Source organism: Rattus norvegicus, chromosome 10, assembly GCF_036323735.1.
Source record: "Rattus norvegicus strain BN/NHsdMcwi chromosome 10, GRCr8, whole genome shotgun sequence".
Classification (NCBI taxonomy): domain Eukaryota; kingdom Metazoa; phylum Chordata; class Mammalia; order Rodentia; family Muridae; genus Rattus; species Rattus norvegicus.
The window spans coordinates 53691658-53710055 of record NC_086028.1 but is presented as its reverse complement, the minus strand read 5'-3'; the positions used below and the strand labels follow the sequence as shown (position 1 = coordinate 53710055).

Sequence of the window (18398 nt, the reverse complement as noted above, 5' to 3'; positions counted from 1 at the left end):
CCCAGAGACTAAACCACTAACCAATGAGTATATATGGAGGGACCTATGACTCCAGTCAATATGTAGCAGAGGATGGCATTGTCTGGCATCAATGATAGGAGAGCCCTTGGTCCTGTGAAGGCTCATTCTCCCAGTGTAGTGTAATGCCAGGGCAGTGAGGTGGGAGTGAGAGCATCTTCATAGAAGCAGGGGGATGGGGGAGGGGGATGGGAGAGGGTGGAAAGGGGATAACATTTGAAATGTAAATACATAAAATACCCAATAAAAATAAGCGAATACCTTTTTTTAAAAAAATTTTTTCTTTTTCTTTTGGAGCTGGGGACCGAACCCAGGGCCTTGCGCTTGCTAGGCAAGCGCTCTACCACTGAGCTAAATCCCCAACCCCCCTTTTTTTTCTTTTTCTTTCTTTTTCTTTTTTTTTAAATCGCTCTTTACAATAAAATCCCTGCATGTCTTCAAAAATCTGAAGGCACAAATGGCTCTAACATGAAAAGGAAGCACCTTTCTCAGTTACCCTCTGGTCCATTCCATTTCCTTCCCCCAGAAACTTCCCACAGCTTTTGCAAAGAAATGCATCTGCAGTCAGCCCTGAAAAGCCAGACAACATATACATCAAAATTTGAACTTTTACTTAAAATAAGGAACTGGACAGACCTGAGGACACTGGGCCCATAGTTCCACATGCCAACCATCAGGTGGCGTTGAAGGAGGACTGTTCCCATTGAAAGCCATGCGCTCCCTGGGGTCTCAGTGCCTCCCACCCGTCACATTCGCCATACAGAGGCCTTGGCAGAGCAGTACCACTACCAAGGACCGCTGGCTCATGCTTGATACATGCTTGGTTCTTAACGAGGACGCATGGCCTCGCAAGAGCTGTGTCAGTGACTTAGGTCTCAGTACTTAAAACAGCAATAAATGGGGCAAGTCCTGTATGCCTCTAATATCAGCCTCAGCATGGAGCAGAGGCAGGTGGAGCCCTGTGAGTTTAAGGTTTAAGGCTAGCCTGGTCTACACAGTGAGACCCTACCAGAAAGAGAGAGAGAGAGAGAGAGAGAGAGAGAGAGAGAGAGAGAGAGAGAGAGAGAGAGAAGAAAGGAAGGTGGAAGGAAGGAAAGAGAGAAAGAGAGGAATTAAGAAAGCTAAGGTAGCCACACACTGCCTGACAGGCTGGCACAAGGACCCCCATGGAGTCTGCGTACATCATCCGCCAGCATCAATGGTCACTCAGTATTACCACATAGCACCTGATTTATTACACTGAGTTTGTTAACCATCGGGTTGCCTCCACTAGAGTGCTACTCCTCCAGGGCAGGAATTCTCTTTTGTACAGCACTCTAACATTATGTCACATTGCTTAGGCCACATTGAAGGTCCCTTTACCAAAAACTTAAAAGCCCGGTGCTTTTGGAAAACAAGACAGTGTCACCATCCCCACACAGCTCAGAGACAGGCAAGTCTGCTGGGCATGGCTGGCACACCAAATGGCTCAGAAAACAGATCGGCACTGGTGCTAAGAGCACTGACAAAAACGACTGTAGCTCTACAGAGTGGGAAGGTGGACACAGTGCGGGGAAGGACTCTGTGCTTTGCCACATTCACGTGGTGTCCAATGGCGCTGATGGCCGATCTGACGCAGGCTCCATCGCGGACAACTCAGGTTGCAGTGTCTAGCTACAGTCATGTCACAAAGCACGTGCAAAACACTGAGCAGCCAAGGACATGTCAGAGCTCTGCTTACAGTCCTGCTGTCTCCTAGTTCCCCCAGACTGAAAGGATGCAGTGCCCCAGGACAGACAGCAAGACAAAGCTAGGGAGAATCCCAGCAGATGTGGCCTAGGGCAGGTATTATGGGCTCTGACCTTTTGTACCCCACAACATCCATCCTCTGTTTCACACACTGAATCACCCTTGACCGTCTCTCCTTATGTGCCAGAACCATCCTATAAACAAGCACAGAAATGGAATCTTTGCTGGGTCAAGTGGCTCAGATATAGCACAAACTGTCACGGAGGCCTAAGCAGGAGGACCCTAAGTTCAAGGCTTGCCAGGGCTACAGGATGAATTCAAGGTGAGACCTTGTCTCAAAGGGAAAAGTAAAGTGGGCTGGGGATACAGGTCAGTAGGAGAGCACTTGTCTAGCTTGTTTGAGGCCCTAGGCTCAATCCCACTAGCAGGGGAAAGGATGTTCCATTGAAATGAAATAGGTAGGTGGATCCATCCACTCACGGAACACTGTCTGTACAGCCAATAAAACTTGAAATGAGGGTGGGGGGCATGGGCAACAAACTAAATAATTAAATCATATATTGTTCGATAAGTGCAATAAAGTGAAGTTAGAAAGGAAAAACGCGAGGTCCCAGAGTGAAGGAGGGTTGAAGTCTTGGTTTATGTTTCGATGTATTCCATTTACAGTCTTTAGTCATCGATGGACAGTTTGCAATAATGTACACTTACCAGTCACAAAGTTACATTATATGTGTGCGATATGAGGTGATGAGATCAAGCGAATCAACCCCATCATATCCTTGGTGTTTCCTGTGCTGAAATACATTTATTCTCTTAATGAGTTTCTTCCTCTTCTTTCCTTCCTCCTTCCTTCCTTTCCCTCTCTCTTTCTCCCTCTCCCCCCTCTCATCTGATGGCTTTCTGTAGCACCCTCCAGTGGCAGACTAACTTGTAACTAACTTGTAAGATCCTTCACCATTCTTGGGACCAGTGAGATGACTCTGTGGGTAAAGGTGCTTGCAGCCAAGCCTGATGACTTGAGTTTGATCCTTGGGACCCACAGGTGGACCTCCATCCAGGTGTTACACACACACACACACACACACACACACACACACATACACACACACACACAAAGTAATTAAACAGAAGACCCTTCATTATTTTTGACAGAGACATGAGATTAGAGACAAAAATTAAATAAATAAACAAAGGAATGAAATAAGGGAGGAGGGACCCAGGGACCCAGGGACCCAGGGAGCTTTCCCTTAAGTCAAGAATATTAGCAAGGAACAGCTCTTGGGGCAGGGTTGGAGCAGGCCACAGCCCTGAGGGTGAAACAGGTGGGAAGAGCAAATGGGAATCCTGGGCCTTGCTGGAGGAAGCTCGGAGCTGCTGGGCTGGGATCAGTGCTGAAGCTCTGGGAAGAGCTAGGCCTCACTAGGCCTCACTAGGCCTCACTAGGCCTCACTAGGCCTCACAGCCCCATGCATTCCAACTGCATCTCCTGTGCCCAGCTGTGCACACAGAAGAACACTGTATGCACGGACCACCTGATATAACCCCGCCTGCAAAGCCAGACCCTGGAGCAACAGCAGAGAACGTGCAGGTAGCCTTTCTGTTTCCCTAGGACCTGAAGTCATGTCCTCCCGCCCAGGGAGACAGCAGAGATGGAAATAGCCTGCTGAGCCTCTGTCACCCACGTTCACCACCTCTCACAATTCCATGGAGCCTTCTAGCTGCCTCTCCCACCAGTGTTCTCACCGCCAGAGTTCAGGGGCAGATCACGCATAACAAACAATAGAACGTTTGTTTTGTTTTGTTTTGTTTTGTTTTGTTTTGTTTTGTTTTGTTTTGAATTAAACACCAGCATATGACTATAGGGCAGATCTTTAAACCACAGCAAGTGATTCGTGGGCAAGTGGAAGTGCGAGGCAGAGCTCTGAGTTTCTAGGACCCTCCTCAGCTCCCAGGGCCAGTCAGAATTTTAAAGATTCCTAAAGACCTTGCCTCCTTGCTGGCTCTGTGAAGGGCCTCAGGCCTACTTCCTTGGGGTGTCTCTCCTGGGCTGAAAGGAAGCACCTGGATGGGACAGAGCAGTGAGGGCAACAATATTGTTCCCAGGGAGTCTGAGAGAATCTGAGGGTCCTGGATGCTGAGGGACCACAGGAACTGAAACCTGGCCTTTGTGCACCTTTCAGGCATTGTGGTCAGATGCCTTGGAAACACCATGAGGATGGTGCAGGTGGTGAGGCCTGCATCCTAGTTCACACTGTCTGGGGTCTAGCCTAGCCTACCACTGAGGCTAATCTAAGTCTGAATGGTTTATACCACTGTGCCTGTATCTGTCTTTCTTTCTTTTTTCTTTCTTCCTTTCTTTCCTGTCTCCCTCCCTCCCTCCCTTCTTCCTTCCCTCTTTCCCTCTCTTTCTTATTTACAAAGCCTGTGGGTTTTTTGCTAAGTAAGTGCTCTGCCACTGAGCAACACCCCCAGCCCTCCTCACCTTTAAAGGAGACACCATTGCAGCACCTGTCACATAGAATGGGCAAGAGGACTATGCCAGGTGACACATGAGACCTGCCCGGAGGTCAACAAACAAGGAGAGTCCCACACTGGAGTCCTTCACAATTCTGCACCTTTTGCCACACAAAGTTCCTAGGTCTCTGCTCCCTCATCCTCAATTATATGTCCACTGGCCTGCCTCTGAGATTTGCACACTGGGCTCTCTCCTCCAGGAGTGCTCCTGGGCTAGCCTCACCTCTGCATACAAGCCCTCCCAATCTCTGAAGCCTCATCCTGATCTCACCTTACCGTCCCCTGGATCCGTTCCCAAGTCCCTGCTCACTAGCAATCTAGTGCCTTATATTACCTGTGCTAGACACCCAAGGCCCTGTCTTAGCCCTGGAGCGGGAGGCCAACATCAAGAGCAGAGATGCACCCCCCACCCCATCTCTCTGTGTGAGTGCGAGTACATGCACACACGCACCACACCACAGCCATGACACTCACTAAATACCCAGAAGAGAGATGGACAGATGATGTCCCGGAAGCAGCATAGATAGAGATTAAGGAATCTCTGAGGGAGTCTCCCTGTATGACCATCTAGTCTGCAACCTGCTGCAATTTACTTCCCTGTGCTGAGCCCTGGCCTATTCCTGACCCAAGGTGGTCATTAAAGCACTTACTGAGCCAGCCTCTAGTTGCTGGGAGAATCGTGTCACACAGCACAGCACGGGCATTGGCCCTATTATTGATAGAAGGCACGGAGTTCGAGGGATGAAACAAGCAAGGCCTCCTCACAGGATCATGGGTCCTCTCCTCATTTGAAAATAGGCTGAACAGAAAGAGCTGGCAGGGGCTCTTACTGGTCACATCAGTATTAGCCTTCTGAGACGTGGGTTTCTGAGGGCTCTCCAGCCACCAGCCTCCCCCATGGCTCTCATAGGGGTTCAGCTCTCTCCCAACTCCCTCCCCAGATACCCTATCCCAGTCAGAACCTACCTCAGCTGTCCACCTGTCCAGATCCTTCAGTCGATGAGCTCCTGAGCTCCTGTCCAGAAGGCCAGCAACCCCAGGGACCAGGTGTCCCAAAGGAGCCAAGGAGACCTTGTACTCCTGACTGTCTACCCTAGATCTGCAGAAAATGTTCTTCCTCACTCAGCCAGTCCTGTCCCTCCCCTTCCTTCCCCTTCCTCACAGCCCACAAAGCCCCTCCCAGGCATATCCTGCAGATGCTTTTTTTCCCCTCAAAGAAGTGGGTGTGGTCACTCACTGTCCCCGGAGGATTCCTTATTCTGACCTAATGCAACTGACCTGTCTAGAGGGACGGATGTTTCCACAAGGGTCCGCTCTCATGCTGATGAGGTCCTGAAGCAGAAACCTAGGCTTTTCCAAAAGTCCAAACACCCCATCTATGCCTCACCCTATACTGGAGATCATGGGCCAGAGGTCCGTTAAGCTCCTCCCCCCTGACATGTACAGACTGAGCTATTCCACACCAGCCAAACCTGTGCCTCTGTCTGTCACCTCGGAACAGAAACTTGGTGTCATCCCAGCACCTGGCGTCCCACATTTGCATCTTAAACCACATCAAGTCTGCACAGCACTGCCTCCCCCAGCCTGTGGGCTTTGCCCTGGGCTGCTTCCTTAATCTCACCCCTGAGTAGCTCCTCGCTGCTGCCTCTCCACGAACCAGTGAAGGTTCTTAACCATGCAGGCTGCCAGGTGTGGTGGTCCACGCCTTTGACCCCCATGCTTAGGAGACAGAGGCAGGTGGATATCTGTGAGTTCAAGGCCAGCCTGGGCTACATTTTGCTAGCCTGTCTCTAAACAGGCAAACCAAAACCATCTAGGCCTTGAGACTCTCCTTCTAATCTTCTTCTTGGGTCATCTCCTGTTTGACCAAGAAGTATGGGAAACAAGGCAAAGTGACAGGAGAGGGGCAAGAGGAAAACCTGGGGCAGGAATGTCAAGGAGGGACCAGTGGTCAGTGGTGACAAATGTCCGGTCTAGGGAAGGATAGTTGGGGGCATTGAGAGGAAGCTCCTCCTCGTTCTGCCTCCCTACCCTCCTCCCTTTCTATCTCAACGTGAAATCGATCACACAGGAACATCTCCAACAATACCTTTTAGTTCTCTTTTTAAAAGTCACAGATTCCCTGGTCGCAGCCCATTGGTAAATCAGCTCTGGAGAGTAGCAGCCAGATAGATAATGATGCTGTAATCAAAGCACCTAGATCCAGCCGTGCCTGAAACCCTATTACCTAATCTATTTCTAATCTGCTCATCTATGCGATCTAATAATTTCCCCACCTTTCGAAGATCAAACCTGTTTCATGTGGGCTTCTGTCGCTTGCAGTTACTTGGAGTATGGAGTTACTGGTTTTTATTTGTTTGACTCCCTCGTAAGGCCCTCACTAGGTTCTAAAAAAAGCCATTAGAAAAAGCAGTTCAGGGATGAGCATCATTTCTTCTCTGGCTCTGTCTCCCTCCTATTACTTTCTTTCCTGAATTTCCCATGTCCCCCGAGGTTAATTCTCTCTAGCTCCTCTTCACTGGTGTTCACTGGTCTGCCTGCCCGCCTGCCCCCACCCGCTGCCTGCTCAGGAAGTTTTGGGATAGTAGCAGTCGTCAGATTTTAGTCACCCCAACCACGAGAAGAGGATTGGCTCATTCAGTAAAGCAAATGGAGAGTGAGTACACGAGTGACAAGCGGGGAATAAATAAGCCGAGAGCATGATAAGGGAGAGCATGAACCAGTGCAGCCTCCACGGGTGGCCCGGGCAGTCTGGCTTATCAGCCTTGGCCTAACTGAATCGGAAATCACATGTCGTCCTCTGCTCTTGTGGCCACCACCGCTCTTATCAGCTGCATTTCTGCAGCTGGTGTGGGTGTGGTAACCAAGTAGCGGGCAGCTAGGTGACTGACTGCAGACAGCCCCAGAGCCATCTTTTGCACAGAGGACAGGGCCGGGAAGGAGGCGGTCATGAGAACCCCACTCCACCCCCGCACCTGCCCCTGTGCAAGCCCCGCCCATCTCCAGACAGGGCGTAGACACAGAACATCTGTCTAGCCCCACCTGCGTCCCCTGTCCCTGTCTCCCAGCAGCTTCTCCTACCAGTGGGAACAATAATTCCCCAGCAACAGTACAGAGGGTCCCCGGGCAGTTCATGACAACACAGGCACTCTCAGGGGACTGTTCAAGTGTATACACACACACATACATGCACGCATGCACGCAAGCACGCACTCGTGCACGCACAAATTCCTGCTAACATACCTCTGGCTGCGGAACCCGTTTTTTTTGGGCCTCAGTTTTTTCATCTACACCCTGAGGTGTTGGAGAGATTGGCTGTAAAGGTTACCCCAGCTTCTCAGCTCTCCAGAGGATCCTAGTTCCAGCTTATTTTGCCCAGAGAAGACCTCTGCCCCCAGGCCATCTAGGCCCTTTCCCTTCCAGGTGTAGGTGGATGGGGTAGGCTGCCCTGGGCCGCCCATGCCCTGTCTTCTCCCCTTCCAAAGGCATCAGGGGGACTAGGTTAAGCCAGCTTCTGTGCCATCATGTGGGAATCGAACTCAGGTCATCAGGCTTAGCTGCAAGTGTCTTTATCCACTAAGCCATCTAACAGGATTATGCATAAACTTTTAATACATTTCCTTATGCATATGTGTGTCTGTGTATTGACATGTACATATGAAGACAGGTGCCTACTGAGGCCTGAAGCTACACTTGGACTTCTTTTCCAGCCACCTTCCCCTCAGCTCAGGTAGCCCAGACTTGCTTGGAGCAGGAAAAACCTACTCTACCAAAGCTTCCCCTCCTTTGGCAGTCTGCTCCCACCATTCCTGAGGGTGAGCAGAGTGTCCCTTCCATCATGAGACTGGAGCTGTCCTCTTGAATTCCATCACAACAAAGCCAGCCTCAGATACAATCATGAACTTTGCTTTTCTGGGCCTCCGTTTACCCACCACTTGTGAGGTGTTGAGATGGCCACATAGCTTTGTTAAGCATGGCACTTTTGGAGGCCACCATCTGGGCTCGAGGGACCATAAGTACATTATTCAACTCCCATGTGTCTCAGTTTTCCTACCTGCAGAATGGGTATAACAGTACCAACCTCGCAGGGTCAGAAGAGGCACACATAAGCTAGCAGGAGCACGAGGGTCGAGAACACCTGTCCAGTGCAGAGCTAAGCACTGGTAGGTGTTGTTGAGGCGGCTGTAACCCAGACGGCATTCACTGGGATGACCTACTCTAGAGGCCACAACTAAGGTCATGAACCTTCCACTTCTACCTTCTTAGGTTCCTCAAAGGGGTTCACGGGGCAGCTGTGGCCACAACTACCTTTCCAGGGGATGTTCAGAGCCTCAGGTGTACCTGCGAGTAGAACACAGAAGATCTCTAATGGATGGATGGAACCATCAACTTCCTGTGCCTCTGGCAGGAGGCGGAGGACACTTTGTCCCGGGAGAGGCAGCTTTCAGTACTCGGACTTTACTGAAAGAGTTAGGTAAAGGGATCGTTAGATGAAGGGAAAGGTTCAGAAATGTGGGGGTAGGAGGGAGGAGATCTACCCCACCCCATCCCCCAGACACATAGAAACAGGAAGTCCTCTTCCCAAGGATCTGCATGTCTTCCAGTGCACAGGGTTTCTCTGCTGCTGTGGTAAAACACTGGTCCAAACCCAGCTCGGTGGGAGTGAAGAGTTTACTTTACCATATGATTCCCAGGTCACAGTCCCTCACTGGGTATTAACTCCAACGCAACACGAGGCAAGGCGAAAAGCATAGAGGAAAGCTACTCATTGGATCACTACCCATCGTCCCCGGCCAGTGGTGGCAACAGAGCAGGATCACCTGCTCAGGGGCACCACCCGCCCACAGTGGGATGGGTCTCCTATATCAATCATTAATGAGCCAATACTGCAGCCATGCCCGCAGGACAATCTGCTGAAGACAGTGCCCCCAGTTGAGGTCCCCTCCTCCAAATGACTCCTTTGTGCTGCATTGACAAAGACCTAGCCAGTACTTGTCATTTCCTGTATGTAAAGATACTTGGATGGAACCCCCTTCTCTCTACTTTAGCAAGTGGGTGAGATGGGAGCATCCCTGCCCAGGAGCTCTTAGCCATCAATGGAGTCACCATTTGGTTCTTAGGGACAGCTGGAAAGTCAGTAGGCCACTTGATTTCAGGTCCCAGCTGCCTAAGAAGAACAAAGGAGGCTCAGACATTGTTTCTGGGGGTGCCCCCTCTCCAGGAAAGCTTTAAGGCCCCCCACTTAACTCAGCAGGCTACAGTTAACCACAGCGCTGGCTTTCAGTTCACAGCACCCACACTTCCTCTCAGACACCCCACAACACCCCTGAGAATAGACCTGCCTCCCTGTGGTAAGGTGGCCAATGTAGCATCTCCTGCATCATCATGCAGGTCCAAGGCACCCAAGAGACCCACGGGAAAGACCTGGACTCAGTACACTGCTTGCGATCATACCACACAAGTCCAGCTTAGACTAGATGTGCCCTAAGCGTCTGTGTCTATGAGGGAAAGACTGGCTGCTCCAGCTTTTAGCCAACCAAGTTTTTGACGTGCATGGCAGCCTACTGATGCCAAGTTGCAACCTTCTCAGAGCCTTTGCCCTCCAGCCAAGGCAGCTATTCTGGGATGCTGGAGCTGGTGTCCTCCAGTGTCCAACACCTCCTCTTCCCCTCTGTGTGACAAGTGTAACGGCGTCCTCAGGTGTATATGGCTATTATCTCTTCCCTTGCTCTCCCTAGTGTGATGGGCCCAGGTCCTTTATTTCTTGTCAGTGCCAGGATCCTCAGGCCCACAGGGACATCAGGATACAGAGGCTTATGTTTCACAGGTGAAGTAATACAGGGAACAGTAGAGATGTGTAGAATTTTTTGTTCTGGAAGTCAGCATGTTATGATAAAGCCAAAATGGAGGAGTGTCAATGAAAATTTAGCACAAATATATATTCTATAGAGTAGAAAATTACAAATAAACTAAATAATCCCTTACTTCAGCTACAATTTATTTTGTGTGTGTATGCGTGTGTGTGTGTGTGTGTGTGTGTGTGTGTGAATGCCTTCAGAGGCCAGAAGTGATTATTGGTACAAGCATTCGAGCTAGAGTACAGGCATTTGTGAGCCATCCTCTGCGGGTACAGAGAACGGAACCTGGGTCCTCTGGAAGAGCAGCGCGCACTGCTGAATCATCTCTCCAGCCCTGAGTTGATAAACGTAAACCCTGAACAGTTCACGGACATGCTCCAGCATAGCTATAGGTCTCCAAGTGTACAATAAATCAACTTTATTTGATAATAACATTAAAGTCCCATCCGTTGATCCATGTCATGTTGATGATGCAGTAGAACAACGGGCTCACACAGCGGGTGGAAGTATGTGGAAATGCACGGCTGGACGTCGCTCCAGAGCCTGGCAGACCTGCAGCTGGGACTGGGAATGACAACATAGTGGCTCTGTCCAGTCTCAAGTCGGGAGCACGCTGCAGGCTCCTTGGGCTTCTATAAACCGGGGTCTTTGGCGCAGAACGGGACAGGAAGAACTTTGTGTGCAGCTTGTTACGCTTCCAAGGTTCCTTACTCAGCCATGTCAGCCCAGGGCCCGAGCCAGCCCACCACCTTGTTGTCCCAGCCACATCTTGTCAACTCGTTAAGCCCTCCAGTCTGGCAGGTTTCAGCTCCAGGCTCTTGGTCTATCGGGTCCCATGCGTGAGTGTTCTGTCTCTACCGTTAGATATTCAGCAGTTCGTCCTCTGCTCCGCTGAGACCTTGTCCAGAGAGCTTGTGGGGATGGAAATTGCTCACATACCGTGTGCCAGCCCCCAGCCCTGGAGGAAGTGAGCTTTTACTGGAACCATCTGCTAGGGAAGTTGGGGAGGATCCGCACCTAGGTGGCCCTTCCTGACTGCGGCTTAAGCCTGGTGGGTTCTGCCTCACCCATAGGTGGGGCAAGGTCGAACAAGGTCTGCCTTGAGAATATTCAAGACCAAAGGCAGGGCACCAGCAATGGAGGGCAAGACGCTGTCTTTCCAGGGCAGCTGCTGAGAGCCAGGCACTGGGCAAGGTTCAGGGGCACTCCCTTTGAGGATCCACTTCCCCTTCACTTCAGGACTGAGGAAACAGAGGCTTGAAGAAATGCATTAACTTCCTCTGGTCATTTAGTTAAAAAGGAACCAAGTCAGTCCTGTGCCCCCAGCATCTGAGACCCAGAAAGGGGCTCAGGAGAGAAATTTGTACCAAACATTAGTGCTGTTTTTCAAGGGATCTGGGGAACTTGAGAAAGTCTGTGCGTGCGTGTGCGTATGTGCATGTGTGTCTGTGTGTGTGTCTGTGTGCGTGTGACTGTGTGTCTGCGTGTATATGTGTGACTCTGCGTCTGTGTGTGTATCTGTGTGTGTGTGTGTTTGTCTGTATCTGTGTGTCTATGTGTGTATCTGTGTGTGTCTGTGTATGTGTCTGTGTCTCTGTGTGTCTCTCTGTGTGTGTACATGTGCGCTCATGATGGTAGTGGTAGGATAGAGAGATGATGTCTGAGGCCAGGAAAGAAATCTCACTCATCTTTCTCCTACCTGTGCCTTAGAGAAACTGACCTCTAGTTAGGGACCCTGAGTCTTTGACAAGTCAAAGATGGGTCTCAGTCCAGGGCTTGGAAAGGAGGCCTAAACCACAGACAAGCCTCACACCTTCCTTTGGGACCTCTCACCCATCCCTCTCCCTCTTCTCAGAGGCATCTGTAAGACTGGACATCTCAGGCCCTTCTCTCTCCAACGCCTGTTTCCTCATCAGCTCTCTGAGGCTCAAGATATCATTGACCAGACGTCCCTGGTCCATAGCAGGGCCTGCAGAGAGATCCTGATGCAACCCGGGGGCAATTTGGTTCTCCATAGAGAGCAGCTGCCCTGAAGAGTGGTCCAGGAGAAGCTGGGCACTTTGCTGTCCAGCCTCATACCTAGGTGCACTAGGGCAGAGCACCACTGAAAGTCATGATGGGAAGGCAGAGAAGGGAGCACAGGTCAGACCCAGCCTCTGCTGGTTGGCTGAGGGACCCCTCAGGTGGCAGGCTGCTCTTCTCTGGCTTGTAGCAGGGTGACACTTCACACCTATAGGACAGGGTCGTGTAAGAACGACGCTCTGCAGGCTGTAGATGAGAGAGAAGACACACCCGCCTCCCCCCCCCCCCCCGGGGATCGATCGCCTTTGCTTAGCAGAGCTGGGCCCCATTCTCACCTGACCACACTCTGCAGGATCTTCCTCTCATCCTGGTCTAGACACACAGCAAAGGGGCAGCTGCTGGAGCTGATGATCTGCACCTTGTCCACTTTGATGTAGGATGTACTGATCTGGAAGGGAAGCCCTAGTTCAGGCCCTGGAGCCCTGGCCATACCTCTGTCAGCCCTGGGTGCTTCTTTTCCCACAGGAACTGGGAGAGTTTGGGACAGGATTGGCTGGCAGCTCTTGAGAGCTAACCATCAAGTCAGAGGCGGAATCATGAGAATCACAGCAGGTCCGGTCTCCTCTGCAGCTTCTTACTGAATCTCGAGGAATCAATGCACTGCCTGCTCCAACCCAGAGACCCCAGGGTTCTCTGACGTGGTGCCCACACTGGCTCAGACCTAGTGACCCTGAATGACCACCACACAACCACACAACCTTTGCACATATATACATCCTCACATTCCCCGCCTCATGTACTTCCTCTTCCCCAGCAATCCTTTCTCTGTCTCTCCCTTACACACAATGCAAGGCCACCTTCCCAAGCAAGCCACTCCCCACTCCTGCCAGGGCCGTGGGTGCAAGGCGAGAGAAGCGAGCCCTTACCTGGTTAAAGCCCTTTTTGGATTTAGGGTTCTGCCTCTTCACCACTTCTGTCAGGGTTAGCGTCAGCGCCTCCATGCTGGAATCTGGAGGTCAAGGGTAGCTCAGGTCAGGCTCGGGCACCCCCAGCCACACCTCCCAGCCATCCTCTCCAGCCCGCTTACCTAGTTCCTCCGGCTTCTGGCAGGCCTTGCTGAGGTTAACAGAGGTGCAGACCTTCTCTAGGTTGCTCCAGCGGCTTCGCCCACTGATGGCTCCCTGGAAGGCAGCAAAATCACACCCTTCAGCCCAGAGCCCCAGAGCCTGATGCCTTGGAAGGGTCTGGATGCTAAAGGGCCACCAAAGGAAGTCTGGGAGTCTACTTGAGGGCCTGAGAACGCTAGAGTCAGCTCTGGGCCCAAGCTCTGGTGAGGAGGACTCAGCCGCAGTCCCGGCTGGAAGGAGCTCAGCACCGACTTCACTTACCTTGCTGTAAATAATCTGTAGTGTTAGAGGGACGGCCTCCCGGTCATCGCCAATGCCCAGCCTTTTGCTTCCCGGACCTGCACCACACAGATGCGCTCTTCACTCAGTGTTCCCGCCTCTCTGGATACTCCCTCCCTCTGGCCTAGACTCCTCTGGGCTCCAACTCCCCAGAGCCAGGACTCCTTCTGCACCCCACATCTACCTCCCCGTAGTCCTTGCCCTGCTCTCTCCCCACAAGGCCGTGCCTCCCCTTGCTCCCTCTTCTTTCCGACCCCACCCCCTGCTCATCTCCGTAAGGGTTCCCTTGGTGCCCACCTGAAGCCTTGATAGCACGAGTGGTCGCAGAGTGACCCAGCTCCAGAGACTGGATAAAGATCTCCGTGGTCTTCTCCCCGGTGACGAAGGTCAGCTGGAAGGGACACAAGTAGAGCATGTACATCAGCGTGGACCCTGTGGACCAGCCTAGGGGCTTCCAGGGGTGAGGATGGAGTGCTGTAGGCCCAGCAGGCCACAGGCTGGGACTGGGCCATAGCTAACCAGGGGTTCAGGGAGAAACAGGACGACAGACCTCACCTCTGTCTGATAAACCTGCAGCAACACTGGGCGGGCTGCAAAGCGGCAGTAGTAGAGTAACATATCGGCCAGGATGGGCAGCTGGGTGGCCGAGCCCTCCAGGGGCCGAGATTCTGCCTTGAGGGACTGCTGTGGTAGATGGGGCAGCCAAGCCGGGTGGGAGAGGTGGTGGGGTAAAGGAAGCCACCAGAGGAAGGGAGGTGAGGACACACAGAGAGGCAGGGAGAAGAATTTGGAGGCAGACAGAGCAAGAGAGAGAGAGAGAGAGAGAGACAGTGAGAGGGGATCTGGACGCAGTATTAGGCAGGGATCCCAATGTATTCTTTGTGCCTCACCTTGCCTCACACAGGCCTCCTGGGAGACAAGTGAGGAGATGAGAGGGAACTGACACCTAAAGTCTTTTTACCCTTCTGAGGATTCCGCCCCCCCCCCTTTTTACCACAGTGGCCCCAGCCCTCGGCCGTATTACCCTGTGTTCAGACTTCATCTGGCTTCTCACATATGCTGCCCCTTCCCTTTCTAAGCCAGTCCTGGCCCTTCGTGGATTCCCCAAAACCAGAATCCTCAAAGTGAGATGGAAATGCCAGGAGCCAGTGGGCTCCAACCCCTACCTCAGAGTCCACTTACCTGACACAGGACTTCAGGAGGCAGATGCATGAGGCCCAACACATTGCGTTCATACCAAGGGTCAAGCATACCGAGGTAGTGAGAGATGTCATTGGTACTGTCCTCCCATGGGGCCTTGCCAAGGTCCTGGGGTAAGGGACAAGAATTATCCCCAGCTACAGGGAAAGCCAGCCTACCATAGCTACAGAGCACAGGGCTGCATCTGAAATCCCAAGTTGAGCTTCTCTATGCCTCTAGAGAAATATGATGGTATTCAGTCTTTGCCATTTGGCAGAAGGTCATACCCAAGGACAGGTCGGGGACCTGGGATTGAGGGCCAGGCAGAAGGCGCCTCCAGACACAGGAGATCGTTCTGAACGATTTTTTTTTTAAACAAATACCCAGAATCATCTCTTGTCTCTTCCCCTTCCCCATCCCATTTGGCCTGAGGTTTGGGACATACTGCAGGGCTGGGGTGCTTCAAGGAGTCTGGAAGGAGTGGAGATGCCTGGTTCAGAGAGGATAGGCAGGCACTAGAGCTGGCTCCGTGGCTTCTCTTCACAGGTACGTAGAAGAACTGAAGCTTGAAGAACCGGGTGAGGATCGGGTGACTGTTCTCCAGCCGCCTGGTTAGGGGATGGCGAATGGTGAATCCGGAGTGACTTCAGGACTCCCAGGCAGGCTCTAAATTCTATCAGCACCACAGTCCTGATGCACAAGGCAGAGCCACACACCCTGTCCCTACCCTTACCTGAGCTTGCTATAGGCCCGGGCCACCTTCCCTGAGATCCGGTCAGAGCCAAAGACCACAACCCGTAGTGTGGAAGCCTTGGGGTCCTCATCCCCGCTGAGGAAGGGACGGCGGCGCTGGTGGTGTGAGGGTGGTGCCAGAAGCCAGCTGGGTAGTTGGGTGCTGAGCTTGGGCTGGGGTAGGGACCGTGAGCGCTGAGCCCTGGAAGGGAGCTGGGTCGGAAAGTCCAAGGGGCTGCTGAGGCTCCCTGCCCGCCGCAGAGGCAGGGTTGGGTCTGGGCTGCATTCCAGACTCCGAGAGTCCCTCCTCAGGACCAACTGGCTGGTGCTCTTTAAAAGTTTATAGAACCTGTTGAACTTCTGCCTAGGCCTGCGGTGACCCTGGCGCTGCTGGCTGCCCGGCTTCTTGGGCCACTCTGAGGAGCTTTCCTCACTGTCCTCAACGTAGCCACTGTCCATGCCATCCGAGAGGCCTGAGACAAAGGTGGTCAGCACCTGGCGGGACAGCACTGGTCCTGAGGCCTGAGAGGAGGTAAGCAACAGTTCGGAGTCGTGAGACACCAGAGAGCCTGTGGAGAGCAGGGAGTCCCTCTCAGCAATATGCCTGTCAATCTCCAAGTCCTCCTCTTCCTCCTCTTCATCATCTCCCAGGATCCCTGGCTGCAGCAACTCCTGCTCCTTGAGAAGGACTTCCTGTAGGATGTCTATAGGAGACACAAGCAGTGTTTGGGTTGGTGTCCTTTGAGCCCCTGCTCTGGAAGGGTAGGAGGTGTTTGCTTCAGGGTTATAGTGCACCCCCACTAGCTCCCACCCACCCACTAGCCCCACCCACCCACTAGGCCCCACCTATCCACTAGGCCCCCACCCACTAGGCCCCCACCCACTAGGCCCCCACCCACCCACCAGGCCACCTACCCACCCACTAGGGCTCCCACCCACCCAATAGGCTTATGGCCTAATGTAGTGGGAGAGCCCACAGGGATGCAAAGAATTCACTGATGTAGGACCAGACTGGGACCAGCTAGCTGCCCCTTACCAAAGCTGTCCTGATTCCAGCTGTAAGTGTAGCATCTGGCGACAGGGATGGGAATCGTGTGGAGTTTCCCAGGGCTTGCAGTGTCTATAAGAGCAGGGAGGACAGGAAGAAGGGACTGGGAAGGGGCCTTGCAGAATGGCCAGCCCAGTCTTCTGGTCTTATAGAAGAGGCCAGAGTTGGAGCAGTACAGGTAGGAGCCGCAGAACTGGATGGACTGGGATACCTGACTCTCAGCCTTTCTTTAAAGTACCACATAGACGGCGGGCCCTGTGCTAGTTCTGTGGACATGGCCAGGTCACAGCCTCTAAGTCCTCATTTTACTGACAATTGGGAAAAGGGTAGAAATAGAAACACTCGTAAAAGTCGTAAAAGCTTGCATAGTTTTGTTTGGTTGGTTTTGTTTCATTTGGCGTTTCGAGTCAGTGTTTTCTCTTTGTAGCCCTGATTGTCCTAGAACTTGTCCTAGACCAAGCTGGCCTTGAGTTAGGAGATCCACCTGTCTTTGCCTCCCAAGTGCTGGGATTAAAGGTGCTTGCCACCTTTTGGCTTGCATGTTTGTTTTGAGACAAGGTCTCACCATAGAGCTGGCCTCAAACCCATAAACTTCCTGCCTTAGCCTCCTGAGTGCTGAGATTACAGGTGTGTGCTACCGTGCCAGGCTCCTTAGGTTGGATGAGGAACAGTACCTGAAGCTGCCAACTGGTGGTCAGAAGTTATGCTACCTGACTGTGGTCACGAGAGTGTCAGGGGGCATCTCTAACTTCTTTTGGAGCAAGATATGACCATGGTGTAAGTGGGTCCAGGATCGTGTACCAGAGTAATGAGGGCAGCTCCATTCCCTCAGAGAGCTTCTTTCTCTCTTGCTAACATGAAGGCAGCCTTGTATCTGCCCACAGGAACTCTGCCTGAGGACTCAGGGAGCACACAGACGCTGAAGAACCTGGCCACTGGAAGATTCTGTGGGAGAGAGCTTCCAGGCTGGCTGGTGCGTGCACACTGAATGCCAGAATAGTTGTTCTCCCTCAGGCCTTACCTAAGATCCCGGGGAAGCCGGCTTTTTCTCCCACTGCCTGCAGCTTGGTCCGGAGCCACTGACGGGCCTCTGCTACATCCCCAATGCCAGATGCCAGCTCCTGGGCTTCTGTAGTCTCAGTGAAGATGTCCTCGAGCTCTTCTAGCGTCTTGGACTAAAAGTCCAGGAGGAGACAAGGTATGTTCCTGGTCCATAGCCAGGCCACCTGCCTCTCCCAGTTTGTAGTACCAGACCAAGGGCTCCCAGCCTCCTCACCCCTTTGACCCTTGGGTAAATAAGGAGCTGAGACTCCCTTACCCCTCTGCCCTTCATTTAAAAAAAATTCAGAAAAAAAAAAAGCCCAGGGAGTGTACTACAGAGAGGGAGGGGTTTCACACCCCTCGATGCATGAAGAAGAGTAAAGAGTTATTCACATGACGCAGCTGCAGCTAAACTGGTCACAGAGCCAGGCAAAGAAACAAGACCTTTGTCCAAATCCCATCCCCATTCCCATGGCATGGTGCCTTCTTTTGGGACAATGGGCACCAACGCCCAGCCCAGCAGTGCATTGTCAGATTCTGGCCAGGGAACAGCAGTGAACCAGGGCCAGCCCTGCAGTTACAGCCTAGCAGTGACACTTGGGGTTACGGAGGCCCGCGTATCTCCATAGCAAAATGGTTCTTCATAGACCTAGGCTCCCTGGTCTTTACCTGAAGTTTGCGGTGCAGTTTAGGAAGGTCACAGTGGGTCCCAAAGGTGGCCTGGAAGGCATGCAGGAGCAGGGTGGTGTAGGCGCCATGGGGTGACTGTCCCGGTGTGCTCAGCTTGTCTGCCACAGCGAGGAACTCAGCCTGTACCTCTACCGGGTTCAGCAACAGCACAGTGCTGGGGAC

General features: G+C 52.4%; 2 protein-coding genes across 18 annotated transcripts in view; both read right to left on the bottom strand.

Moving 5' to 3' along the window:
- The window catches only part of Pik3r6 (phosphoinositide-3-kinase, regulatory subunit 6), a 51293-nt gene extending 44058 nt beyond the window's left edge, over positions 1 to 7235 (bottom strand). For 2 of the 12 annotated variants that reach the window (XM_039086574.1, XM_039086576.2), the window contains exons 1-3: positions 5227 to 5411; positions 4911 to 4969; positions 3736 to 3807 (exon numbers count right to left, since the gene is read on the bottom strand). In XM_039086574.1, the coding sequence (XP_038942502.1) occupies positions 3736 to 3807; positions 4911 to 4964 (126 nt within the window). In that variant the 5' untranslated portion in view covers positions 4965 to 4969; positions 5227 to 5411. Of the gene's footprint in view, positions 1 to 3735; positions 3808 to 4910; positions 5060 to 5226 lie in introns of all 12 variants that reach the window. The other 10 variants (XR_005489908.2, XR_005489906.2, XR_005489905.2 and 7 more) reach the window with 10 other exon arrangements.
- Positions 7236 to 10505: 3270 nt separating this feature from the next.
- The window catches only part of Pik3r5 (phosphoinositide-3-kinase, regulatory subunit 5), a 68082-nt gene continuing 60189 nt past the window's right edge, over positions 10506 to 18398 (bottom strand). For 4 of the 6 annotated variants that reach the window (XM_006246770.5, XM_039086573.2, XM_063269619.1 and 1 more), the window contains 13 exons: positions 18216 to 18390; positions 17527 to 17680; positions 16494 to 16577; positions 15459 to 16161; positions 15171 to 15333; positions 14729 to 14854; positions 14102 to 14230; positions 13844 to 13937; positions 13529 to 13605; positions 13228 to 13321; positions 13067 to 13149; positions 12476 to 12588; positions 10506 to 12348 (listed from right to left, as the gene is read on the bottom strand). In XM_006246770.5, the coding sequence (XP_006246832.1) occupies positions 12207 to 12348; positions 12476 to 12588; positions 13067 to 13149; positions 13228 to 13321; positions 13529 to 13605; positions 13844 to 13937; positions 14102 to 14230; positions 14729 to 14854; positions 15171 to 15333; positions 15459 to 16161; positions 16494 to 16577; positions 17527 to 17680; positions 18216 to 18390 (2137 nt within the window). In that variant the 3' untranslated portion in view covers positions 10506 to 12206. The remainder of the gene's footprint in view (positions 12349 to 12475; positions 12589 to 13066; positions 13150 to 13227; positions 13322 to 13528; positions 13606 to 13843; positions 13938 to 14101; positions 14231 to 14728; positions 14855 to 15170; positions 15334 to 15458; positions 16162 to 16493; positions 16578 to 17526; positions 17681 to 18215; positions 18391 to 18398) is intronic. The other 2 variants (XM_017597454.3, NM_001191923.1) reach the window with 2 other exon arrangements.